This window comes from Perissodus microlepis, chromosome 19, assembly GCF_051167445.1.
Source record: "Perissodus microlepis isolate ML-2025 ecotype Zambia chromosome 19, ASM5116744v1, whole genome shotgun sequence".
Taxonomy (NCBI): domain Eukaryota; kingdom Metazoa; phylum Chordata; class Actinopteri; order Cichliformes; family Cichlidae; genus Perissodus; species Perissodus microlepis.
Genome location: NC_140479.1, coordinates 25,556,377 through 25,583,307, shown reverse-complemented (window position 1 = coordinate 25,583,307; position 26,931 = coordinate 25,556,377). Strand labels below are relative to the sequence as shown.

The 26,931-nt window shown below is 41.5% G+C and overlaps 2 protein-coding genes across 2 annotated transcripts in view; one reads left to right on the top strand and one right to left on the bottom strand.

The window, feature by feature from the left end:
* LOC146366117 (fibroblast growth factor receptor-like 1) overlaps positions 1-17,839 on the top strand; it is a 35,438-nt gene extending 17,599 nt beyond the window's left edge. Inside the window, exons 3-7 of the mRNA XM_084914755.1 lie at positions 5,265-5,537; positions 11,620-11,688; positions 13,541-13,825; positions 14,470-14,823; positions 15,282-17,839. Of these exons, the coding sequence (XP_084770881.1) occupies positions 5,265-5,537; positions 11,620-11,688; positions 13,541-13,825; positions 14,470-14,823; positions 15,282-15,721 (1,421 nt within the window). The 3' untranslated portion in view covers positions 15,722-17,839. The remainder of the gene's footprint in view (positions 1-5,264; positions 5,538-11,619; positions 11,689-13,540; positions 13,826-14,469; positions 14,824-15,281) is intronic.
* Positions 17,840-17,929: 90 nt separating this feature from the next.
* tacc3 (transforming, acidic coiled-coil containing protein 3) lies at positions 17,930-25,607 on the bottom strand. The gene is made up of 17 exons (XM_084914754.1): positions 25,474-25,607; positions 24,104-24,266; positions 22,094-22,212; positions 21,969-22,006; positions 20,726-21,833; positions 20,590-20,632; positions 20,346-20,490; positions 20,180-20,238; positions 19,969-20,099; positions 19,757-19,841; positions 19,533-19,658; positions 19,030-19,097; positions 18,897-18,940; positions 18,643-18,803; positions 18,404-18,510; positions 18,206-18,326; positions 17,930-18,123 (listed from the first exon to the last, which is right to left on the bottom strand). The coding sequence occupies exons 2-17, from the start codon at positions 24,263-24,265 to the stop codon at positions 18,058-18,060; spliced, it is 2,583 nt and encodes an 860-aa protein (XP_084770880.1). The 5' UTR covers position 24,266; positions 25,474-25,607; the 3' UTR covers positions 17,930-18,057.
* Between the last annotated feature and the right edge of the window lie 1,324 nt (positions 25,608-26,931).

Below are 26,931 nucleotides of genomic sequence, written 5' to 3'. Positions count from 1 at the left end.
TGGAGTTCGCCCCATACTTCTTCCAGAAGCCAATTGTGGATGTTCTCTGAGCATACACAAGTGCACTTCGTGTTTAATTTCTTGGCTATACGGGTAAATAACTTGTGAAGGATTATTTTAATGTAAGCTTTCCATCTTTTGGAAGTAGCTCACTCTCTTCAATTGTTTCTGATTGCACCTTGTTATACTGAGGATCCTTAGTTTGATCCAAAACCTGATCAACAGCCTTTTTGATGGCAAATTCCACAGTTTTCAAAGATTCAGTATACTGGGAGCCTATCATGGGTATTTCATGTTCTTGTGAAAGTGAAACTTTACTCAAAAAACATTGGTTTATAATATAAAACTTTTCGATTTTGCATCATTTAACCATCCCAATAAAAGGTAGATCTGATTGAGAAACCATGGGATACTGCAGTCATCTCACAAGGCTGTGTGCTAAAACATACCCTGCTTTATCATCCTTTTTGGCTGTAATCGTGACAATACTTTTTAAAAATGATGGCAGCTGGGATAGGCTCCAGCCCCCGCGAGCTGCATGAGAAGAAGAAGATGAATGTATCATCGTGCTATTATCAATAAGACTCAAAACTAGAAAAGAAAAGAAACTATTCAGCTTGAGAACCATCGTAGTTTTCGCAGTTTTCTGTACGATTGTACATCTTTTTGGAACCACAGGCTCTGCCACCTGCTGGCCATTATAAAGAATAGATTTGGCTTCACTTTTTGTTAATACACAACAGGATTTCTTCAGGTATTTAATTCTTATCTATTAATTAGTTATGTTGCTGTTGTGGGAAAGGCCTTTATTAGTAGAAAACACTGTTTGTAGACTGTTTATAAAGAAAGAAAACATTAATATAACACAACATGAATGGTGTCAGTCATGCTGGTGATTGGCTGCTTTTTTCACCTTTAAGCACAACCAGACTTGCCCTGAGAGGAAGGAGTATGTAATCAGTTTGGTTTGTTTGTCTGTCTAGCGGCTACAGTTTTCATATCATATCTGATTTAATTGTGGTGAAAATTGGAACTTCAAGGTCACACCAAATGTGAAAATCAGTAAAATTTGTATTACCCTCATTTTTTATGGATTATCTTCAAAATTCACAACAATATACAGGCCTTTGGGGACATCAGTACCTAGGGTGGCTAAGCATTTGAATATGACCTTTATTGTTAGCATCCGCTGAAGGTCAAAATTTGCGCCATCACAATGCTGCCATGAAGTTTTGCAAAATCACAAACTACTTGAATATATTTTAAAATCTCGAGTTTTTACAGCTTAGATAAGCCAAAGATTTCAGCCAGTTCTGCTCCAGTCATATGGATAAAGAAGATAAAATACACCATTTTAGTATGTAATGTTTCAAGGTCATGGGTCAAAGGTCAGACATCAAAATGTCTGTGAAGGTTCTCAGTCATCCAGGTCATCGTAGTCAAAGGAGCTTGCAAAGAAAAGCGTCTGGACTTCTTTAAGTTACTTGAAGACGTTTCACCTCTCATCCGAGAAGCTTCTTCAGTTCTAAGGTCAAATGGTGGAGAGTCCCGAAAGACAAAACGCCAAAACACAGACTTAACAATGTGGTGTATGCTGTACAGTGCAGCGAGGAATGCCCAGACCTCTACATTGGAGAGACCAAACAGCCACTTCACAAGCGCATGGCACAACACAGAAGAGCCACCTCCACAGGACAAGACTCAGCAGTCCATCTGCATCTTAAGGATAAAGGACACTCTTTCGAGGATGCCAATGTTCACATTTTGGACAGAGAGGACAGATGGTTTGAAAGAGGAGTGAAAGAAGCCATCTATGTCCACTGTGAGCGACCATCTTTGAACAGAGGCGGGGGTTTACGACACCAACTCTCTGCCATCTATAATCCAGTTTTGAGATCCCTTCCCAGACGCCTTAACGCCCACTCACATCCTGGGCCATCTGACCTCAGGAATTCGCATGATAAGGTGGGGCCAGGTTTCACAATGAACACACCCGAAACTCTGGCTGATTGGGACCCACACCCAGTTTCACACCTTGGCTCAGGCGATTAGAAGATCATCAGGGGGTCCTTTTGTCCCTCTGTGGGGGGATACTCCCACTAGGTTTATATCTGGGACTCTCCACCATTTGACCTTAGAACTGAAGAAGCTTCTCGGATGAGAGGTGAAACGTCTTCAAGTAACTTAAAGAAGTCCAGACGCTTTTCTTTGCAAGCTCCTTTGTCAGACATCAAAGTCTTGTTATGAAAACAGACTGACGTCATCCTGTCAGTCTGCAATAAAAGCATCATAAAACATCAAAGTTTTAGTATAGTCATTGCCCTTCGGGGGGGGGGAGTGCCGCTCTCTGACTCCTCTAGTTTCCTCTCATTTCCAGCCCATAAGTAATACATAGATTTTTCATAGAGAGACACATTTAAGGAGACTAAAATCCTCCTGCCTTTATGTTTAGATTCAGTAACTGGCACATCATATCATGTTTATTCAAGCACAAAAACTTGGAGGTTAGAGGTGGAACTGTTTTTTTTTCCAGTGTCAGTATTTATCAGAAACTTCTTCTCATCTAACTTGCACTGATAAAGGAAATAAGGTTACTTCTCCAACCCTCAAATTATTCCTTTATGTTGGAAAGGACACATTTAGCGACAGAAAAATGGGTCTGTAAATGAAGCAGCAGTGAAAGTTCAGGTTAGCCAAAACCACCACAAACATAAAGCCAACAGAAATCTCAGCTTGGAAGGAAATCCTCCTCTGGAAGGTCGGCGTGAATTTACTGTAAGTGTCGAACACTCTGCAAAGAAGTGCAAAAAAAATAAAGTTCACCCTTGTTTGTTTTTTTTAAATTTATTTTTTATGAATGGAAACGGGGCATTCAGAAGTTCTCTTGTCTCTTTTTATTTTCTTCCAACTTGTACTTACGTCTCAAGAAATATATTTTGCAGCTTTGACAGAAGCATTTCCTTTGCAAGTTCAATCTGTTTTGATGCTTTGCTTCAGCTAAACTTTTGACATAAATCAGGCCTTGTTTTTGTAAGTCACTCCTCTCCATTAATCCAGAAGGGACACATGGTTGAGTGGCTTGTGAGACCATAAGTCGGAAGAGATAACTGTAGCCTATTTGTTCAAGATTTGGCAGAAATGTATTTATGTTTTCCCGAGGCGGTTAAATCCTTTAGGACTCGCGGTCCATATGAGCTCGAGCAGCACTGAGCCAACGCTGGGACGTGTTTGTGGTCCTAAATCAGATCCTACAGAGGAGAAACAGTGAGCGTCTCTGTTCTGATTTCCTAGTAGCTGTGGAGTCAGATACGGGCCAGCTGACAACAGCCAAAAAGACTGCGGTTGCTTTTTCTCCACAGACATAAACAATGACACTTCCAATTTCCTGTGCGTGCTGTGGACCAGGAAAGGACATCCACAGAGAGAAAGGGAAAACTCTCAGTTTATGGGTGAAGGAAAGAGGGTTTCGTTGCTTTTATGCTGCTTTTATGCTGAAATATTTCTTTTCTTTTTTTACTTATACAGCTGTATGTATTTTTTTGAGAGAGAAAAAAAGAGAGTTAAAGATTTTTGGCTTTAGAAATGATAGCGGCCCAGATGTTGTACCTGCAGCTGAGATACATCTGTAAGCAAAGTGATGGATGCCAGGGGGAGTTACCTGTGTCAGGATAATGAACTTCTTGTTTACCATATGTGTGAAATGCACTGAAGGAATGTGACTCCTGTGCTTGCGTGCGTGTGTATGCATGCATGCATGCATTGGGAGAGGCCATGTGTACATACCCTTTCCATTGTTTTTACTGCGAGCAGAACGCCCATTTGTCCTGAGCTGCAGTCTGTGCTCTGTGTACTTTTGAGGTCTGTCGCAGGTATAGGGATTGGTTGCATTTCCTCCCCCTCTTTTCACTCCCTCAAGCTCCTGTTTCTCCTCCGCGTCTGCTCTGCTCAGTAATTCAGGGTTTTGTTTAGGTTTTGATGGGGGGGTTAGTCGGAGGCCCGGCGCTGTGCGACCAGCGGCGCAGGCCTCCTAACACCATCACAGGGTGTTTCGGCCTGCTTCACTTCACCAGATCTGAGGGCCCAGACCCGAGCCAATTAAGAGCCGGGAGAATAGGCTGCTGTCCGTCTCGCTGCGAACCGCCCCCTCTCATCTCTTTGATGTCTTGCACGCTACACATAACCAGAGCCAGAACACTTCACCCTCTCTGTGCAGGCAGTGAACAACAGGGCTTACCCAATTATTACAATCTGGTTTCAAGATTTTGGGTAATCATTGAGAAGATGACAAATTGCCTCTATCTCGTTTCATCTGCCTCTGATCTCACTGTTTTAGACTCTGGTTTGATCCTGATAAGTCAGGATTCACATGCTCTTATTCCACTTGCTGTCTTGGAAGTGTGAATAAAGCTGTTTTTTCAGTATCGCTCAGTTATAATAAGTTGCTATCTGTCATGCAAATTAAAAGATTTTTAGATTTTTATGGTTTGACTGCTGTTACTTTTAAATGTTACTAAAAGAAGAAAAACAAACTAAATGATACATGTCTACTTCATCCTAAAGACTCTTAATCCCTCTTCAGGTGATGTTTCATTGTCTGTTACACTATGATGGGGGGAAACACAGTGAGTTGCTACGTGCTTTTAATGTTTTTGGCCTACAAATGCTAAAAGATGTGGAGCACCGTCTGAATATTGTGGTCAGCCACAGAAACACATTTTCACTGTTAACAAAACAACTTTATCACGTGGCCCCCCTTTTTTTAAGACTCTCAGTTGACAGTGGTGCAGTGCACATTATTGCACAGACAACAACAAAACAGATGCAGAAAGAAAGGCAGAAGACAAAAACCAGGTAAATGAGCAAAATATATTAAGTATAAAGTATTTAAATAGTAAAGAACAACAAAAGCAGCCAAAAATCAGTAGAGTGGGGACATTTGATTGTGAAAAGAAGATTATGTAGTGCTTTGGAGCTATAGTTTTATTTCATCATGAGTCTACAAAGGATTTAAGCTGATTTCTATCTCACTATATTTTAATGGTGTCTAAAACCAACCAGACTAACGTTTTCCTTCAACGTCTTTTTAATTCTCGTTTCTGTTCACTGGTTTTGCCTGAAGATGCTCTCAGTGTCATCATAAAATGCAAAGAAGAGAAAAAGATGATCTGAAAGTGAGCGTTCACATTTACTGACTTAAATGTGAGCTGTTACATATGAGGAAATATATGAGACATTATTAATTGCATGTTTTCTTGCATCCTCAGGACCTCCACGGGTGTCTGACAAAGTTGAGCACAGACAGACGGCCCGGGTGGGCAGCGCCATCAAGCTGCCGTGTCCGGTGGAAGGAGACCCTCCACCCCTCAAAATGTGGACCAAAGACGCACGCAACATCCACAGTGGCTGGATACGCTTCCGCATCCTCCGCATGGGCCTGAAGATCAAAGAGGTGGAGACGGATGATGCGGGGACCTACATCTGCAAAGCAACAAACGGCTTTGGTAGCGTTAACGTCAACTACACCCTCATCATCATTGGTGAGTGCGGACGGAGTTCGGTTTGGATAACCTGCCCCTCGGCAGGCTCACGAGATGAGATCATTGGCTCGCAGAAAAATGTGTCATTCTTGTTAATGCAGCAACTATAAAACATGAAGTCACCTGTCTCTTAACTAAAACCAGAAACAGCGGCAGTGAGTCAGTCCCTGATTTGTACGGTCGGGCCTCATCAGTTCCGCTGTGGTGTTTAGGGGCCAGATTTGTAGATTTTCCCGGCAGTCAGAAATCTCACCTCAGTTTAAATGTTAAACGAAAGCATCGCTCACAGAGGTCGAGGTCTAAAACAAGTAGATTTATGGAGGTTTAGTGGCTGATCCTCTCATCTGTTCTATGTGTTGCTGCCTCTACCTCTGTCTGCCCAAAGTCAACAGCGGCACGGGATATTGTTTCATACTACTTCATCCTCTGTGACTCAATTGGATCTCCAGCTCTTCCTTTTCCTTAGGCCACACTCTTTAGAGGAAGGAGGGCTGCAGCCTCACAATAAGAAACACATTCAGTGTAAAAGTTTGTCTCCAGCCTCTCCCGCAGCTCTTGTAAGAGGTCTGCAGGATTAAGCACAATCTGACCGAGTGTGTTACTCTTTTGCACACTTTTGAACACAGTGCATTTCCTCTGCGCTACAGCAGCACATGATGAATGAGCGGAGTGGAGCGTGAAGGCTGTGTTTATTCTAATTACTCTAAGATGCCTAATTTGGGCCAGAGTCTGTGCATTCTCGCAGGAGGAGTTACAGTCTGGTCTTGTGACAGGCGTGCTTCAGACGAAGAAGAGCCATAATCAGGCACAAGCAGAAAACACAAATCACTTCAGAAAACGGCCCTTATTGCAGTAAAGCATGCGCATGAGTGGGGAATAGATGAGACCAAAGTTTATTTTAGGGTCTCCCTCTGTCTGTTGCTGGTGAGTTGAAAATGAGGGTGTCTGTTGATTGTGCTAAAATGAAAGGTTGGAGACTGGGGTACGGAGCCAGCTATAATGTCAAGGTTTGTAGTATAGTTGTGCTGTATAGTATCAAAGTCAGACGTGGCTATGGCTGTATGTGTAGTTAAAGGACATTCCTGTGAACTTTTTATAGTGAGCGTAAAGAATTTGTTAAAGATGGAGCTGGCACAATAAGCTCAAATAAGTTCAAAATACAGTTGAACTCTGTATTTTCACTACCAAGTGAAAATACAGAGTTCAACTAAAGTTAGAGTTAAATCTGAATTGCTGGAAGTTTTAGATGACGTGTGAGCACTCACTGTAGCTAGGCATACACTCACCAGTCACTTTATTGGGTAATATTGTCAGAAATTTCACTACTAGAATTTTTCCACAAAACCATCTCTAAGGTTTACAGAGAAGAAGCATAAGAAGACAAATGTGACATGCCTTGTTGTCAGAGGTCAGAGTTAGAAGGCCAGAGTGCTTCAGTTCAAATAACCACTAGTTTCAACCACAGTATGTAGAAGAGTAGCAGAAGAGCACACCAGGTGCCCCTCCTGTCAGCTAAGAACAGGAAACTGATGCTAAATTCAGACAAACTCACAAAATTGGACTATATAAGACTAGAAAAACTTATTCAGATACATTCAGATTGGAGGTACGACATCACCCTGCCTGGTATCGATAGTATTGTTCCTGGCCATGTCCATTCCTTTGTGACCACAGAGTATCCATCTTTAATGGGTGCTTGCAGAAGGATAATGTGCTTGTGCCCTCAGATCATCTCAAAATCCCTTTTTGAACATGACAGTAAGTTCACTCTACTCAAATTGCCTCCACAGTCACCAGATCTCAGTCCAGTAGAGCACCTTTAGGAGGGGTGAAACATGAAATTCACATCATGGATGTGCAGCTGGCAAATCTGCAGCAGCTGTGTGATGCTTTTGTGTCAACATGCACCAAAAACTCTGAGGACTGTTCTGTGAATCTGTGCCGTGAAAGCAAAAGGGGTTCTAACCCAGTAATAACAAGATGTATCTAATAAAATGGCCATTGAATGTATGTGTAAGTGAAAGCAGTGATAGAAGCTTGAGGTCCAGTTGAGGTTCAAGTACTGAAATGTAGTAATTGTAGCAGAAGCTGACCTGGGACTGTGAGTTAAAGTGGAAGCAGGTAGTTGGTAATCTAACTACTTAAAGTAAGTTAGGCAAGTAATTTAATGAATCGTCTATGTTGAAAAGGTCTTTTCGCAACTGCATGTTCAAGCTGTTTTGTTAGTAAATAAACATTTATTATGAAACTTTCCAGCCTGCCCTTCCAGACTTGGGAATTCTGTCAGTTTGTGTCTGGAAATTCAGAAAAAACAATTATCAAGTACTTTTTGTATTCCTTAAAGATTTGTGAAAAAGCAAGGAGTATTATTTAGGGGATTGTACTTTATCATTTTCATCGAAACTTGACAAATATAAACTAGTTGTGACATTTTTAGATCTAAACAACCAAATAAGTATTAAAAAAGGAGCTCCGAAACTTTCCAGACCGATGTCTTCTTTGAACATGTGAGATGACCGATTTTTGAAAATGAAGTATTTATCCAGAGTGGAGCCAGAGGTTATTTGGGCTATATTTTTATTTAAATACTGATTTAAAGTTGGGAGATAAAGACACGCACGCATACACACTCTCACACACAGTTAACCAATTAATCTCACTGATAAATAACTTTCTCCCTGAGGATAATTTGTGTGGTTTGACTTTCTGCTGTGGCTCCGCTGAGTGAGAAGACAAATGAACAGTTAGATGTTGCTGGGATGAAGCTGGCACTGATTCCTTTGAGATCAGAGATTGCTTTGAGTAGAGCATGCATTGCCCTACTCCTCTTTGAGACTTCTTTAAAAAGAATCCTTTGCAAGTTTAATCTTAAGTCTTTCTTGGAAGCATATTTCCATGAGATTGTTATCAGAAGTCTGTTGACCCTTTATGGAGTTACCTGGAGACTTTCTGGCCTGACTCTTAATCCTGAACTGGCTTGTTCCATTTCCTACTTATCCTCGGGTGCTGGTGGCAATGAGTGCATAACAAATGGACTCTGCATTTCTCAAGAACACCCCCTCCTCTGTTTCAGCTCTCTTGTCTATCATCTCATTACTTGCTGGCAGGCCATCGCCGCAGCGTTTGTTTTTATAGGTAATTGTTCCATCAGGGGTGCATTTTCATTCGGGTTGCCACAAAGATTATGGGAGCCTCATTGTCAAAATACTTGCAGGACTGAAGTCAGATTAATACAGCCAAATAGTCTGCAATTATCATGAGCAACACTTTCCAGTAACACTGAATCACATAATTGTGTACGGTTTTTAATTTAGCTGCATGCTGTAAAACCTGCACTCCGTGTGTGTGTGTGTGTGTGTGTGTTTAGGGGATAAATTATGGTGCTTAAAGAGATCAGAGAACATAGTTTATTTATTTGAAATTCTGTAAATGAGGGGTAGCGGGCTCCCAGCACAACTGAAGTATCCATCATGTGTCTGTATTATTTTTACTGGAGTGAACATGTTAAGAGGAGCGACTGCATTCAGTTATAGTGCCGGTCAGGGGAGGAGGGTCAGCTAAATCCTGGCAGCTATTCAAGTTCAACATGGAGAGCATAACTCCTAAGACATCGCTTGGGACCCGGCAGAGAGGCCAAGCAGAAGAAAAACAGTAAGATAAAGATTGTGGAGTGAGACTGGAAGTGCGAGAGTGAGAGGTTTTGCAGGCTGATCCGTGGAGGCGGGGTGGAGGGGGTTCCACTGAGGCTGGAGAGATATCCCTCTTCCCATCTGCCAGCGGACAGCGTGTCCTCCCAAGAGCTATCTGAAGAATCTGGTCAGTCAGTGCAACATGGCGCCTCCTCAATCCCTCCAGCTGGCTGTTTGGGCCCTGTTTGGGGTGGTCTCCTGACAACTGGCCCCCATCACCTCCTAGCACCCCTGCCAGGATAGACCGATGCATGCAGCAGTCTCATCCTCAGCTGCTCGGGCTACAGCAAGGCTTCACTAGGATTAATATGGGATTGTCTGATTAGCATTTAGAGGATTGCATGTTAATGTTTATGTCTGTGCAGATTAAATATTACAGGATTAACGCTCCTTATTTTAGGGTGAAAATGTTGGCTCGCATTGTTCATTTTTCTCCTCTCTCTAGAGATGTTGTCAGGCTGGATAAACTGCCATGTGTCTCACTGATCACATGTGAGAGCTGTTTGGAGATTTCCAGAGTGTGATGCAAGGCCACTGAGCATAACTTTCCCTGGACATTAGTGTCCCCAACAACATCTGGAGCTCATTGTGACCCCAAATCATCCAGGCCTTTTCCTGTGGTTCAGCTGGCACAGGAGGCCAGTGTATCGTGACCTGTTTCCTGCGGCTGGATTTGTGAATGAAGTGGGAGGGAATGGCGTCAGACCCCAAACACTGTAGCTAGATCATGAATGAATGGGAGCTGTGTGGAAAAAGATTGACTGTATTTTAGCCAGCTTAGTCTGAGTCTCACTGGAACACTGTCCCATTTGCGTGAAGAATTTGTGACTTCACACAGAGAGCACTGATTCCATAGTGTGTAAGAGCTTTTACTAATCTTCCTGGACACAAAAATGCTCATTTATAGAGGAGGCTTCTTAAGCACTTCTCCTTTACTGATTTTATTTTTCAGACTTCCAAAAATAACATTCATATGGCAGCCAGGAGATGTCCTACATCACCCCTGTCTGCAGTCCAGTGAGCCAACATTGTGCAAGGACAATAGTGGCAAGGGATAGCTTTAACAGGACAGACTTATAAAGGGCACCATTGTTCCCTGGAATTGCCAAAAAGTAGAGAGGAAATAGATTAAAGAGAAAAAAGTCAGAAAGAAAACCCCAGCAGTGTGGGACCATGTTCTGTTTGGATTGGGAGGTTCAGGAACCAGGAGGAATGTGGAGAGCCCGAGTGAGCAACAGAGAAATATTTCTTCCAGTGGAGGCTGTTTTTTAAAGGAATGGGTTATTATAGTTGGCCAGTTAAACCCCTTCAAATAGCCATGACATCATGGCTGGGCTTGGTGCTGCAGGGGACAAACAAAGGAGGGTTTGTACCCAGAGAACCCCAGAGAGCTTTGAGGGTTTCGGGGGGACTCAGAGGGAGGCAGAATGAGGAGGTTAGAAGTCACATCTGGTCTCTTTACCTGACCCAATCAAACCCTGAGAGGGAATCGAGTGTGCCAAACTGCATCTGAAAAAAAATCCCAACGTGAGGCTGCCCTGAAGCGGGAATCAAAACGAGTCTTAGAAGGTAATAAACTGGCTGGGAGATTTTCCTATGGGATCGCTGTTAAAACATACTGTTAAAACATACTGTTAAATGGAGGTGCAGCTAAATGACAAAAAAATAATCCTTTTTTCCCAAAATGCTACACATACGCTGGTTTATTTTTTCGTTTTTTAACGTGAGGATGTTTTGTGCAATTGCACCTCATTAATATTGCAAAAATAAATCATTCAATTGAAGCACTTCTTCAATAATAACCTGCTTAATGTCCATCTGCACTCATTGGTAAATATTGGCAAGAAACTTGATCTGCTTCATTAATTCCTCACTGCTTAACTCAAAAAGTGAATATGCATTACAAACCCATCGATTAGGTTTCACTCATTATATTTTCTCTAAGCCCCTGTCTCAGCTCAGCTGTATGATGTCAGCCAATGACATAATCTCCACAGCTGTCTCCTGGAAGCGAGCTTATATAAACTGGTCATATTACTTCCAAACGCTGCACAGTATGACCTGAGCATGCAACACTCTCAGAAGAGCCTGTCGATAAATGCTGATTTGAATTGGCGAGAGCCAGGAACAGTTTTCTCGCCTTGTTTTTGTATCCGGTCACCGCTACTGCAAAATGACTATAACAGAAAAGAAGAGGGGGATTGTAATGGAAGGATTTAAAATGAGCCTGTCATCTGAAATCTCAGTGTGTACCAGATGTTGTATTCATGGGTCCAAAACAGTAAATGTGCAATAATTGTTACTTATTCAGATTCTTCTATACTGTAATGAGGACCTTAATGTCTCACTCAGCCTTTTGTTGACTTATTTGTGTTTTTCTGCTGTGTTAACAGATGATTCGGGTTCTGATAAAACTGGATTGAGGGCACCTGATGGAGCCGAGCTTGGTGGTGAAAAATTTGGTAAGACTTCTGTGCATGCTCTCGACTTTACAGCTGGAAATTCAAGGACTAAATGAGTTGTTTTGAATGCTTTATTGCATGTACTGCAAGTCATATTTACTTTTACAGCTGTGGGCAACCCTATGTGTAATAGTCACTGTGCAAAAATCTTGAGCCACCCCTCATTTCTTTAGATTTCTCTTCCAAGGAGTCAGACTTTCTTGTAAGTGTTTAACGTGGTCTTGGGCAACAGTTTTCCAGGCTTTCAGGAGCTGATGCAGAGTTTTTCTCCTTCTACGTGACCAGTTTTTGCTGGACCACTCACCACTGGCCTATGAATCATCTGATCATAAAAATGTACCTAACTCAAGGGATGAACCAGTGCTGTGTCCACACATAACAGACAGCATAGCAAAAAAAAAAGTTAAAATCTTAAATCGTCCTTTGTTACTAGTAGACTGTTGCAAAAACATATTATTTGTTTCCATTTCTTTATTTGAATTAGCAAAAAATGACAAACACATTTTGATGGCTGTAAAATTGTAGTTTTGAACCAACAAGGTAATTCCTAAAAACTCATTAGCTGAAAGCCTGGAATGGTGGGCAGGTCTTGTTGATTATTTGAATTTTTTTGGTTCAAAACATCATTGGTGCAACCGTGAGTTCAGCCTGTATAACATGGTGGAGGCTCTGTCATGGTTTGGGGCTGCACTTCAGTCAGTGGTGTTGGGGATCGTGTCAAAATTGTTGGAATTACGAACACAGAAAAGTGTTGGCAGATTTTGATCCCCCATGCAATACTATCTGGAAAGCATCCGAAAGGCTTCATTTTTCAGCATGACATTGATCCCAAACACACTTGCAGCGCAGTAAAAGTATACTTAGATAGAAAATAATACACTGTGGAACACTATTAGTCATGAGCTGGCCTTCACTGAGCCAAAGACTGATGAAGCAGTGTGCGATCATCTTGACAGAACAGAACAAAAAAACATCTTCCAAAGAAGAGCTTTGAATTTCCTTCGGAAAGCCTGGAGAACTATTCCTGACTTAAAGAAATTACAAGAAAGCAGTTTTTTGCTATTTTTGTCTTATATGCTGTTTTTCCATGTAAGTTTTGCACGTGTCAATACATATTTTCCTAGCAAAATGTAAAGAAGCCCCTCAATTTATCCACTTTCCTAAATTGGTTATTTTTGCTTTATCCCCCTTTACTAAATATCTTTTGATTAGCTGTCCCTCATTAAGAGACTCTCCTGTGATCACAGCCAGAACTGTGTGCCTGAGCACGCGGGAAATCTACTCTCACTGACTAAAAAACTGACTAAAAGTAAGCAGTCTGAAGCCTCAACCTCTGGCTCACAGGGATTACTTACATGTTTGTCTAAGTCTAAGTCATCAGTAATGACCAAGAACCCCAGCCCTGAACACTGTCCTTCTTGGAGACAACAAAAAAAGTCATTTTTTGTTAAATATCTTTATAGTTTTTGATGCATGTTGGTTAGAATTATTATTATTATTTTTTATTTTTTTTACTTTTGACTGCTAAGACTCGGGAGAATAATTTTTAAAAAAGAGCAAATACTACATATTCATATAGCACAGGGTTAGGAGTCAGAGTCATTCCTCCAGACCTCTGAGGGTTAATACAAACTTCCACCATCATAAAAGTATGTGTAGGTCAGGAAATAAGGAAACAGATCCCCTTTAATCTGCTCTACATCACATTGTTTTTGTTAGTCTGGATTGTGCTATTATGATTTTAGAAACTCTAGAGATATCAATAGAAACGTAAAACCTCACTTGAGAAATGTAGAAAAAGGGTAAATTATACTATCTACTCAAAGTAACCAGCTTGTACTTTCCTCCAAAGTGCGTCCCCGCTTCACTCAACCTACAAAGATGAGGAAGAGAGTGATAGCTCGCCCAGTGGGCAGCTCAGTGCGGCTCAAGTGCGCAGCCAGTGGAAACCCTCGACCGGACATCGTGTGGCTGAAGGACGACCGGCCGCTGACGGAGCAGGAGGTCGGCGAGGGCCGTCAGAAGAAGTGGACTCTGAGTCTGAAGAACCTGATGCCAGAGCACAGCGGCAAATACACCTGCAGGGTCTCCAATTGTGCCGGGGAGATCAACGCCACGTACAAAGTTGAGGTCATACGTGAGTATCCTGCAGAGAGCTGAGCTGTACACATACCGAGCACGCTCACCTGGAATTAGGGCTAACAGATGAGGCCGAGCAAATTATTTTAAATGGTTACTGCTGTTTGTGCGTCTCATGTTTGTGATTTTATGTACATCGCTGCAGGAAATTCAGACAGCCTAATCACTGTTTCGGGTCTGATTATGACCAAGGAAAAACATGCTGTATCCATATTCTTCCTGCATGGATGAATGTGTAATCATGTATATGAGAAGAATACTAAGAACGCAAGTTTGAGAGTGGGGGCTTGTGCCTTGGTGTTTGTACAGAGGGGAGAGAGCTCAGCTTAGAGACCATCCACCCAATCTGGAGCTGATTAAAGCCCAGCTGTCTGCCAGACCCACTGCCCCCCCCTTTTCCCATGAGAAATGTGTGCTGTACAACCAGGAGCAAAGAAAGAGAGGAAACTAATCACACATACTTCTTGTGTTACATGTGGTATTCTTCCCTCAATGTCAATTATAAGTTCTAAGCCTGAGAGTAATAACAGCATGGAGGACTAAGACCTCCTCTGTCTGCAGAGGGGCTGTCATGTCAAAAGATGTCTGTGTGCATCTTGACAAGTTGGGTTTTGTTTTGTTTTTCTCTGTATGTCCACTCAGAGAGGACAAACTCCAAACCTGTCCTGACAGGCACCCACCCGGTCAACACAACGGTGGACTACGGCGGCACCACGTCCTTCCAGTGCAAAGTGAGGAGCGACGTTAAGCCGGTCATTCAGTGGCTCAAACGCGTGGAGACCAACGAGGAGAGCCGCTACAACTCCACGATCGAGGTGGGGGACCATAGGTTTGTGGTGCTCCCCACGGGTGAGGTGTGGTCGAGGCCCGACGGCTCCTACCTCAACAAGCTGCTCATTAGCCGCGCCAAGGAGGACGACGCCGGCATGTACATCTGCTTAGGCGCCAACACCATGGGCTACAGCTTCCGCAGTGCCTTCCTCAGTGTGCTGCCAGGTGAGGCTCGAGGAATGTCTGTCTGCAGTGTTACAGTAAACTGTAGAAAAGCTTGGATAAAGCCCAGTGCTATCAACCTATCAATTGAATTACATATACAAAAATGTTGTGTTTTTTTCTTTATGTATCTGCATTAGTGCAAATAGTATATGCATGCATAAATCAGTAAAGGGTACCTTTGGAGGCATCAGTATGTTTTGAACTAATTAGGCTATTTTCCCCATCAATTAATTATTAATCATTCAGTAAAAATGTAGCATTTTTTTAAACTTTAATTGATGCCTTTTCCTCTCTTGTTCTGTTTTATGATTTTAAATCAAACATGTGTTTTCTCAGCAACCCATATTCAGCGATGAATAACAACAAGTAATGTGATAATAAAACTACAACTGTTAGTTTGCTGGCAGACAACAGAGTATGGAAACATTTAAAAGCTGGAATCTCGTTTTCTTTTACAGACACTAAGCCTCACATAACACCGATGTTTCCGCAAGCCTCCAGCTCCCTCCCCTGGCCTGTCATCATTGGCATCCCTGCAGTAATAGTGTTCATCTTTGGCACAGTGCTGCTGTGGTTCTGCCAAAGCAGAAAACACTGTCCTCCTCCCAGCTCCCCGGCCGCGCAGGTACTGCAGAGCTCTCACCGGCTGCCGCACCGGGAGCGGGACAGGGGCTGCGCGGCTCCCTCGTCCAGCTCCTCCAGCCCCGAGAAAGACTGTGTGACATCCATGAACTATGAGGAGTACCTCGCGCAGCAGCAGCAGCTCCTCCTCGGCCAGGGAGGACCAACAATTCCCGCTAAAATCTACCCCAAAATCTACACAGACATTCACACACACACTCACTCCCACGTGGATGGGAAAGTACATCAGCATCAACACATTCATTTTCAGTGTTAGTGCCAAATATTCCCAAATACTCTCCTCTAAGCTGCGGACATTAAGCTGCGGACTGAACAGGAACTCTGGAGTGACACTTACCTGGCATTAATTTTTTAAAATGGAGATTGTTGGGAAAAGTGTACAATGTGTGGAAAAACAGTGGCCAGTGATACACAGCTTTTGTTATTACATAAAAACTTCCATATTTGTTGCTCTTTTTTTTATACCTGTCAGATTCTCACACCACTACAAATGGATTAATCCTTGGCGGGCACTTACTAAAAAGGACGGGGACGTTTTTATTTTATTTTTTAAGAGTGTGAGGTTAATAGCAGCTATTAGGACCAGCTGAAAGGTCTTCCTCATCAGATGAATTTTCCATTTTCTCAAGTGAAAGTTGGTCTTTATCTTTCACATGCTCAGCTGTTGGAGCGCACAGATGAAAATGGTACTCAAGACTTACAAAAGGGCTGGTTTTACGCTCCTACTCAGGTTGTCCTTTTGTTTGTTAAAGATGCATTATGCTGGGAATGCTGACCACTATCCTTTATGTTACCTTTTTCCATCCCTGACTTCTGTTAAAAGTGATATAGAATAGACTGATAAATGTTTATTGTCTTTCACAGAGTGGAATAATTACATTGCCATGTCAACTGTGTTGGTCTACATTATCATTTTTTAACCTTTTTTGTGGTAGCTTCCCATCTGTAGTCAGTAGTATGTTGACAAACAAGAGAAGATGAGTCTTTTTGACATCAACCTTTTCCACCCACAGTTCATGAAGCTGTAGTCATTTATAATCAAACTGATGACTATTTAATTTATTTCGCTAAAAAATGTATCAAAGGTTTATTTTTCAGAGTAAAGCGTTTTGCATATCTATGTAATGTTATTACGTTGTTGTGTATAGTACATATTTGAATATTGTCACTCAGTTTATTCACATTTACTTCATGCCAATATTTAGGTATTTTTTGTATGTAATTGGTTGTATTTGACAATCTTATTTGATGTACTCTAAGGTTTAAAAAAAAAAGTTTGAAGGTTTGATAGTTTGATTAAATGACCAGAAACAAAAACAGATGCATTCTTCCTGAAGATTAGTGGATTTTGGGTATTAGTTAAAAGCTGCGGTGTGCACTGTGATGAAGGCGTACCTTTCATGAAACCGTCGGGGCACGCAGGTCAGCTTTCTTCCTTTGAGTGGGTTGAAGTGTCCGTCGAGGGTGACACAGAGGGCATGCCCACAGAGGGGCAGAACGTGCTGGGATGAATGAATAGATACTGTACAGACACAAGAGCAGTCTCACAGTTGCTTTATAGATGAGTGATGGCCCCTGCAAGACTACACCAAACAACCAGCATCTTTTCTCATTTAAGTGAATTGACCCTCTCTAGTCTGCACCACCACCATCTACTCATTCAACTCCAATCTAGGTAGGATTTCCTTTCACCATTTAGGAAGTGCATTGTCCTGCTGTGGGAGTGATGTGACAGGACCCTGTGATTGCTCAGGAAAGAAGGGGAGCATTGTATCAAGTGAACTCTTGTTTTGTTGCAAGTATGGCAGGATGGAGATGAGCTTTGGCTCCAGACAGATGACGGCCGAGTACACTGAGCAGCCTGTTTTTAAAGCAGGTGCGTTTCACTGAGTCAAAAAGCTGTGGTATTGTCATGTCCATAAATAATGCTTAGAATACAAAATCCAGCTGAGAAGATTAAATTATGAGAGCATGCACTGCCCTCTAGTGGTTAGGGTCCTGTATATCAGCCATTGCTAAAGTCAGGAGTGCCGCAGTCCACTTAGAACATCAAGAAAATCCCATGGGGTCTACCCAGTCTTTACTGCTCACTCCAAAGTGATTTACCTTGAAAAATTGTTTTAAAAATATATAAAATAAACTGTAAGCTATAAATTGCTAATGCTAACCTGTTATATGCAACCAGTTTATGTGTGACCCACCTGTCACTGGGACACAAATGTCTATACAGAGTACATTTAGGTCAGAGTGATGGGAATAACGACAAACCAACCACCTCCAGTTATCATTTAATTCACCTTTTATATGAACATACAAGTGTACATTCTTCTAAGTCATTTAAAAAAAAATAGAAATTCTGTTATAACTGCAGGCTACATGCAGTACCTCACCTGCCCACAGTTTGGGAATCCCTGACTATAGCATACAAGCAAAACTAAAGATTGATGCAAAAATGATCACCAGATCAATAAATCCTTTTTATTAACCTTTTTACAGTATTATAACATATAAAGAGACAAACAGTACACTACACAAGAAGACACTCTGGACATGAAGATAAAGAACGGAAGCAAACAGCATTTAAAACCAAGTTCAGCCCTTTTGCACATTGGATATGAGTTCATCACAAAGTTTGGTGAGCTCCTCTGCCTCTTTCTCCTGTAACAAGAAAAGAATTTAGAAATGAGAAGAAAAGTGATAATACTGCTGCAAATTCATGAAAAACAACATGCTGACTTGCCTTCTGGTCCAAGCTCTTCTCCAGTGACTGCACTTTCAGCTGCTCTCTGCGCAGCTGTGCTTGAAGCGCAGATACCTCAGCCTTGTATTTGGATCGCACCTCAGCTATTCCTTCATTTGCACTGATGGTGAGAATTAAATTAAAGTTAGTCAACGCAAGTCTCCTGATGCTTCAACATAAAAGGCCAGAGTTTCTTACTGGCTAATTTTCTCCTCGGCATGAGCTTTAAGTGTTTGATAGCGCTGCTCCTCCTTTTTGATCCTTGCCAAGTAGTCCTGTGCACAAGACTTCAGAGTCTCTTCATTCTGGGTAGAGGATGCAGAAAATATTTCAAGCTTAACATTAAAAAAATATATAAAATTAAATAAAAATAATAATAATAATAATAATAATAATAATAATAATAATAAACATTTGTCCGGTTTCCATGAGCTGACCTTTTTGTAACCCTCTATGACTTCCTTGTATTTCTCCAGCCTCTTGAAGAGCTCGCCTAAAGATCTCTCCATAGCGTTCAGGTCGCTGCATAGTTGCTCCTTCTCCAACAGAGCCGCATTGAGCTTCGCCTGGGCCACCTCCCTCTCCTTCTCTTGATCAGCTGACCAGTGGCAGGAAATTTTAAATTAAATGTTTGACAAAATACCCCACACATTAACCCTTCTGATGAGCGCAACATATACATATAACTTACCCATCATCTTTGTGATCATGAGCTCAAATTCAGCTACTATTTTCCTATGAAGGAGACAAAAATGTGGTCAAAAATCTTCAAGATTGATTTTATATAAAAACAACAAGAAATTTTAATGTGATGCACAGCTCACCTCATTTCTTGCTCATTATCAATCAGCTTATTGTTCTTCATACTCCACTGGTCCTCTTTTTCTTTACCCTATATGAAAGAGAAATGTACACTTTTTTCCTTGAGACTAAGAATGGTGCCCATCATCTAGAAAACCCATTACTCAGAACTTCTCTTTTTTTTTTTCTTTTTTTTTAAAAATAAAAATTACGCTCAACTTCAATGCCACGCATTTATTCTTTGGATCCAGAGGAGCTTTGCATGAACCACAATTCAAAATAATCCTATTGATCTTATCTGGCCTTTGGTACAGCCAATTAGTCCAGCATGACTGAAACAAATCTTAGTGCCATTTTACTTTTAACCTTCTGATTGGCTGCTACATGTAGATACAAATTTTGATCTTTGTGTTTAAAGTGTGGCTAAACCTGATTATTTTAAAATAAATAAATAAAAGTATCATAATTTAATGTGGATGTTTTCGTGTTCAAATGCTGTATGGATGTGAAAAGCCAGACAACCTACTTCTGCCTGCACTTTGGCAATTGCTGCATCCAAGTCTTTCTGGCTGTACTTCAGCACTTCTATGATAGCATCTTCGCTGTTTGCTGGCTGCGGGAAAGGAGGGACAAAGCTCTCAAGGACTGGAGTCTAGATAACATAAGTGGAGAAGATTTCAACAAAGTTAGCAGAAATAACAAAGGCGATGAGAAATTACAGGTCCAGTGGACAGAGTACAAGAGACTCACCGATGCTGCTGCATCGTCAAGCAGTCTGAAGTCATCTTTTTGTGGACCATTTGCCACTTTATCTGCCGTCTGTGGCGTTTCAAGCCTGAATTAAACAGAACAAAGTGAAGAGGTTTCCTTTCCGATAAATTTATTTTACAGAAAATCAAAAGCAGATCAAATTTGGCTCCGATGTCCAGTGAGAGCAGCAGCACAACAGAACTACACTGTACCGTAAAACAGGGGCAGCAGGGGGAGGGGCTTGAATCTGAGCACCCGGGCCTGCAGACTTCTTTGGGCTCTCCCTCAGGAGGGGATCAAATTTTAGGTACAAGGACTGTTTCCTCAGTGCGGACTCCTTGAACTATTGATGAGAAGATGTAAACACTTTGAACCTTGTGGTTGAGGATTTAGTCATTTAGCCAAGATAAAGAAAGCACTTACACTGCTGGACCCAAACTGTTCGAGGTAGTCAATCTGTCCATCAAAGTCACTGGTCATGACTGGAGAAAGATCGTGGGTTAAAAGCAGTAAGAGCTTTCAATTACTGCTAAGGATTGAACAAAAGCACGGTTTGGTTCAAACAGAGCTGAAGCCAACAATTACTCACACATTGCTCCAGGAACAAACTCGTCATTGAAGTCTAGCATGTCAGCTTGCGCCTTCTGCTCAGGCTGAGAGGGTTCAGAGGACTCAGGGAGATTCTGCACTGGTTGCTTGGTGTCAAGGTCAGAGACAACCTTGTTATCTGCAACCTGTCATTCCATAATAAACAGATGTTCGTTAAAAACAAAAACAACCCACACATACACAATATATTGAGAGTTGCATCAAAGTACATTCCTCCAACTTACCTGTACATGGTTTGGTTCAGGAGCTGGCAAACTCTCTTCAGCACTGAGAAGATGAAAACTTTTAGAGTGAATCTACAGTGAAATATGAAGCGTTTGCTGCTAATAATAACTATACTAAGCCTATACTTTCTCTTACCGTGCTGGCGGTTCAGCCTCCTTTGTCACAGGGACATCAGTTTGCTCCTGAACTGCGGTTTCTACTGGTTCTGGGCTGGATTTCCTGCTGCACACGGGGGAGTTGTTTATGGCCGTTTTTGTGCCAAAGGGATTGAAGTTTGGGTCGTCAAACTTTTCAAAGTCAAAGGAGTAAGAACTTTTAGGCTGTAAAGCATCACCATAACTGACTTCAGGCTTCACTTCAGCTTCTTTTGGTGGTTTGACATCAGACACCTGCTTTGGCTCTTTAGGTCTTACACCAGTTGGCCTTTTGCCAAACTTCTTAGGTTGCGGTTTCCGTTTGACTTCAGCACCATCATCAAAATTGAATTCAAGTTTGACAGGCCCGTTCTTGGTTGGGCCTTCCTTGACTGGGTCATCAGCCGGCTGGGATTCAGCAGGAGGGGGTTTTGCTGTGTCGGCAGATATCAGATCCACTGTAGCTTCAGGCTTCACCTCGTGCTGAACAGGCAATTCTTGGGCCACCTCAACAACAGATTGTTTGCTTTCCTTTGCAGGTGCATCATCATTTGACACCTTTCTCCCAAGGACAGGTGAATTTGGAATTTTAGAGCCACCAATCTGGAAGGGATTGACTGCGTCAAGGTTGTCAAAATCGAAGTTATAAGAACCTTTTGCTGGGAGTGGAGCATCTTCTGCAAAACTGCGGGACGACTTCTCTTGATCTGTGCTTGAAGACGCAACACAAAGCTGTTTTTCATCAGGTGTAGCAGGCCATGAATTGTCTTCCTCAACCACTGGAACCTTCTTCACTATAACCACACTGCTCTCCGTGGAGCCGATATCGGCAGAAAGATCAGCGAGTGAGTTTTCTACAGACGCGCTGAATGGAAGGGTCTCATCTAGTGCAGACTCCATTTTGATAGGCTCCTCCACGATGTTCACTGGTGGTGTGTTTTCAGACTTGCTATGATCTGCAGGGGGGTTTTCAACAGCAGGCCTCATAGGTGAGAGAGCCATATTGTTAGACCCCTGAAATGGATTGAAGTCATCAAGGTTTCCAAAATCCAGCATGTAGCCACCTCGGCTTTTTATTGGCATGTTGTCGTCGGGATAAGATGACACTTCTGCAGGGGGAAAGAAAAAGTAATGAAGGCATCTGCTAATCTCTCAGCAGTGGTAGGGGGAAAATACATAAAGAGCTCATAACTTACAAGTTTCAAATAAAAAAAAAAAAAAAAAAAACCACACAAATAAATTACCTTCTTTGAGTTGCTCAGTGGCTTCCAGTGGCAAAGTACTACAAAACCAAAACATGATAGGTTACCTAAATGCAACACTTTTTCTTCAATGAAGGCATACTGGTGAATGACACTCATTCACTTACTTTGATTTATCCAAATCCATAACTTTTGTATTCTCGTCAACACTCAACAAATTGACAGACTTGTTGGGAGACAGAATTCTTTTAGTCACAGGGTCTCTTCTTGGAGTCTGAAAACAAACCTACACAAAAATTATTTAGTCAGTAGTCATAAGAAGTCAGCTGCCCCCAAAAGGCCTGGTTTTGAGCCTTGAAAAACCTTTTGTGTCTACAAATAAACGCATTTCTTTTGCTCCATATAGGTTTTCTTGTCCATCTTATTAAAATTCTGTTAACACTGGTTAGAGACAAACAGGCTGAGGTCAGAGTTCATATACAGGGAGTGCAGAATTATTAGGCAAATGAGTATTTTGTCCACATCATCCTCTTCATGCATGTTGTCTTACTCCAAGCTGTATAAGCTCGAAAGCCTACTACCAATTAAGCATATTAGGTGATGTGCATCTCTGTAATGAGAAGGGGTGTGGTCTAATGACATCAACACCCTATATAAGGTGTGCATAATTATTAGGCAACATCCTTTCCTTTGGCAAAATGGGTCAAAAGAAGGACTTGACAGGCTCAGAAAAGTCAAAAATAGTGAGATATCTTGCAGAGGGATGCAGCAGTCTCAAAATTGCAAAGCTTCTGAAGCGTGATCATCGAACAATCAAGCGTTTCATTCAAAATAGTCAACAGGGTCGCAAGAAGCGTGTGGAAAAACCAAGGCGCAAAATAACTGCCCATGAACTGAGAAAAGTCAAGCGTGCAGCCGCCAAGATGCCACTTGCCACCAGTTTGGCCATATTTCAGAGCTGCAACATCACTGGAGTGCCCAAAAGCACAAGGTGTGCAATACTCAGAGACATGGCCAAGGTAAGAAAGGCTGAAAGACGACCACCACTGAACAAGACACACAAGCTGAAACGTCAAGACTGGGCCAAGAAATATCTCAAGACTGATTTTTCTAAGGTTTTATGGACTGATGAAATGAGAGTGAGTCTTGATGGGCCAGATGGATAGGCCCGTGGCTGGATTGGTAAAGGGCAGAGAGCTCCAGTCCGACTCAGACGCCAGCAAGGTGGAGGTGGAGTACTGGTTTGGGCTGGTATCATCAAAGATGAGCTTGTGGGCCTTTTCGGGTTGAGGATGGAGTCAAGCTCAACTCCCAGTCCTACTGCCAGTTTCTGGAAGACACCTTCTTCAAGCAGTGGTACAGGAAGAAGTCTGCATCCTTCAAGAAAAACATGATTTTCATGCAGGACAATGCTCCATCACACGCGTCCAAGTACTCCACAGCGTGGCTGGCAAGAAAGGGTATAAAAGAAGAAAAACTAATGACATGGCCTCCTTGTTCACCTGATCTGAACCCCATTGAGAACCTGTGGTCCATCATCAAATGTGAGATTTACAAGGAGGGAAAACAGTACACCTCTCTGAACAGTGTCTGGGAGGCTGTGGTTGCTGCTGCACGCAATGTTGATGGTGAACAGATCAAAACACTGACAGAATCCATGGATGGCAGGCTTTTGAGTGTCCTTGCAAAGAAAGGTGGCTATATTGGTCGCTGATTTGTTTTTGTTTTGTTTTTGAATGTCAGAAATGTATATTTGTGAATGTGGAGATGTTATATTGGTTTCACTGGTAAAAATAAATAATTGAAATGGGTATATATTTGTTTTTTGTTAAGTTGCCTAATAATTCTGCACAGTAATAGTCACCTGCACACACAGATATCCCCCTAAAATAGCTAAAACTAAAAACAAACTAAAAACTACTTCCAAAAACATACAGCTTTGATATTAATGAGTTTTTTGGGTTCATTGAGAACATGGTTGTTGTTCAATAATAAGATTATTCCTCAAAAATACAACTTGCCTAATAATTCTGCACTCCCTGTAGTTGCAAAAGTAAATATTTTTCATCTGATAGTCAAAGAGTGAAAGACAGTCATTAGCATTAGCTTTCTGCCCAGGGCTACACTGCCTTGTGACTATACAATGGAATGGGATGAAAGGTTTTTTTTTTTTTTACCTTTACCCCCTTTGGTACAGTCTTGCTGGGCAGGTTTTCTGTCTGGCGTAGGATGGAGGGCCTTCCAGTCGGCTGATCCAGGGAAAATATGTCGTTAGGCGAGTTGTTCTTTCCTCCTGGGCAGACCCCACGATTTTCATCATTAACATCAACAGAGCTCATCCTGTAAAAAAAATAGAGGAAAAAACTGTTATGCGACTGTACTGGGACCTCTAACCCTCACCGCTGAAGGAGGCGTCACTCTTAAAGCTGCAACCAGTTGATAAGGCACTCTTCTGGTTGCAGTTTACTCAGTGTGGGTGGAGAGCAAGAGAGAAAAATAATGTAAGATTTACACAAGAACCAAGGCAGATATATTGAGTCGGTACTTCTCCTGGTGAAGTTCTTAGAACTCATTTGAACGTCTCTCTCCGGGTGGTTTGCAGTAAGGCTACCGTTTGCCTTTAATCCCACCACTTTCCTACATTTGTTTTGTGTATTTGTGCACAACAAAATATTTTAGGTAGAATTAACGCTGCAGCAGTTGCATGGTTTGGCCACCAGATGGTCTTGAAGAGTTTATTTTTCCACACTCAAATGGCAGTCAATGTCAACAACTTGGTAACAAAAATAATGCTTTTAGATAATATAGCATTATCAGTTTAAAATAAACTCCTAAATATTTATCCGCCAATTTCGATAAATCCTGGTATATAAATATTTATCTAAGCCTTGGCTTTTAGTCTTTAGACTTAATGCTGTCTAAGTCACGTATTAAGCCCTAGATGAATGAAGCATTATTGGGAGGAATGAGTCTTCCAAGTTATTTTAACTGGTTAAACTACATGAATCGCATATATGACCAAGCAGCAACACGTGATTTCTCGTAGCCACAAAGGTTAGCATGCCTAACTTTACAAACCTGGTTACAAATAATGGATAGAGAACTAACTTTCCCTGGTGTCTTAATGGCTGTACAAGACAGCCGTTTGCTGGCACTGAAGCGGTAGATAAACCCCCCACTGTCTCTGATGGATGCCAGGAGAGCAGTGTTTCATTCAACCGTTAGTTATTAGTAAGAGAACAACAATGCACATAAACCGCAGAGTACAAGCCACGATGTGGTTAGGTTACAACAAACAGATATCTACTCCCTACTCAATTTTACCAAATTTTTCATTAATGCTAATTCAACTTTCGACACCCTGTACACACTAGCACTGATATAGTTAACGTCAACAGTAAAGTGCCAATAGCACCTTTGCTAGCTAACCGGTACACTTTAGTTAACGGAAAGTTGAAGAAAATAAAATCTCAACATCACATCTTAAAATACCAAACATTGCCAGAAATAACATACTAAACTGTAATCCCGTGTATCTACCACTTACCTCAATAAAACATATGGTGCTGAGAGAAACTGGGTCTTCGTCTATACAGTGACGATGAGAAATGAAGCCGTTTTGAAAAACCCTCGCCTTGCCTAGGTGACAACCGTTTGGATTTTAAAAGCCGTGAAACTCACCAATTAGATCGGGGGAAGCGTTCAAAGGGAACGCACTTCCCGGTTAAGCAGCCAATCCGTGAAAGAACGGATGTGATGTATTTTGGTGACTGCGCACTCGAGTCAGCTTTAAAGATGACAGGAATGGCAAGCTAATGTGCTCTAAAATAAAATGTTACACACTCCCTAAACCAAAACTACCACACAGCGTGATAAAAACAACAACATATATTTAAAGAAAAAACACGATAAGGTTTTGTGTTACAGTTCTGGATTTTGAATTACTTTACTACATTAGAAAGGGATTCGTTTATTTTTGTTTTTATTTTCTTATTTACTGTCATGAGACGCTTAGATACGTACATCCCGTAGGTGAAGTAGGTTTTCTGTCTGTTACTTATCTATCAATAATCGACTTCATCAAACGACACAGCTACTTGAGCGTCTGCATCATTAGTCTAACGTGATCCAAATGACATTGTGTATGTCCAATCATTTCTTTCATCATTTATCTTTTTTGGTTGTTTTTGTTTTATTCTGATTTTTTAAATTATCATTCTAATTTCTGGCTTCAGGCTGTTAGTATTATGCTTGAAAATTTCTTAATCGGGTGTCTTTAGTCTTCTTTAATTTTGAACTCTTTACCTACATAAGCATTGTGCATTTTGATTTGTGTATTTAAACTTGTATTATTAGCCTATTGTCACCCTGAACTTCTAAGAGGTAGTTTATTGACATTATCTACAGTATTGTTGAAAAGTCTTGACCTCCTCCCCCTCTTTTAATATATAGGTGCAGTGATTTATTGAAACATGTAAAAACATACAAAGAATTGCAGTATTTGAGGTTTAAAAAAAGGCATTCAAAGATCTTCTTTGGATCTTGGCTCTTTCTTTTGACAAAGTCCCCAACACCCCCGACTGAAATGCAGCCTCAAACCATGACAAGTTCTCTACTGTGTTTTACAGATGTCTGAAGACAAACACTGTTGGACCTTTCTTCTTACCTCTCTATACTGATAGTTTTAACCAGACATTTCACATTTGGATCCCTCAGTCCATAAGACTTGCTGCTACTGATTTTCAGTCAGATTTTTGACAACCATCTTTCCACTGACACTATTTCTGACAAGGCTTCGGTGAACAGTAGATGAATCAACTGAAGGGCCAGATGTGTCTCGCAGGTCCTATGTCAGGTCTTTATTAGATTTGTCCTATTTCTTAAGGACATAACTTTCAGATACTGTTCATTTGCTGTGGACAGTTTTTCAGCCTTGTCACTTCTTCTGTTCTCCACTTATCCAGTTGTGTCAGATTATCAGGGGCACACTTCACACCATACCAAG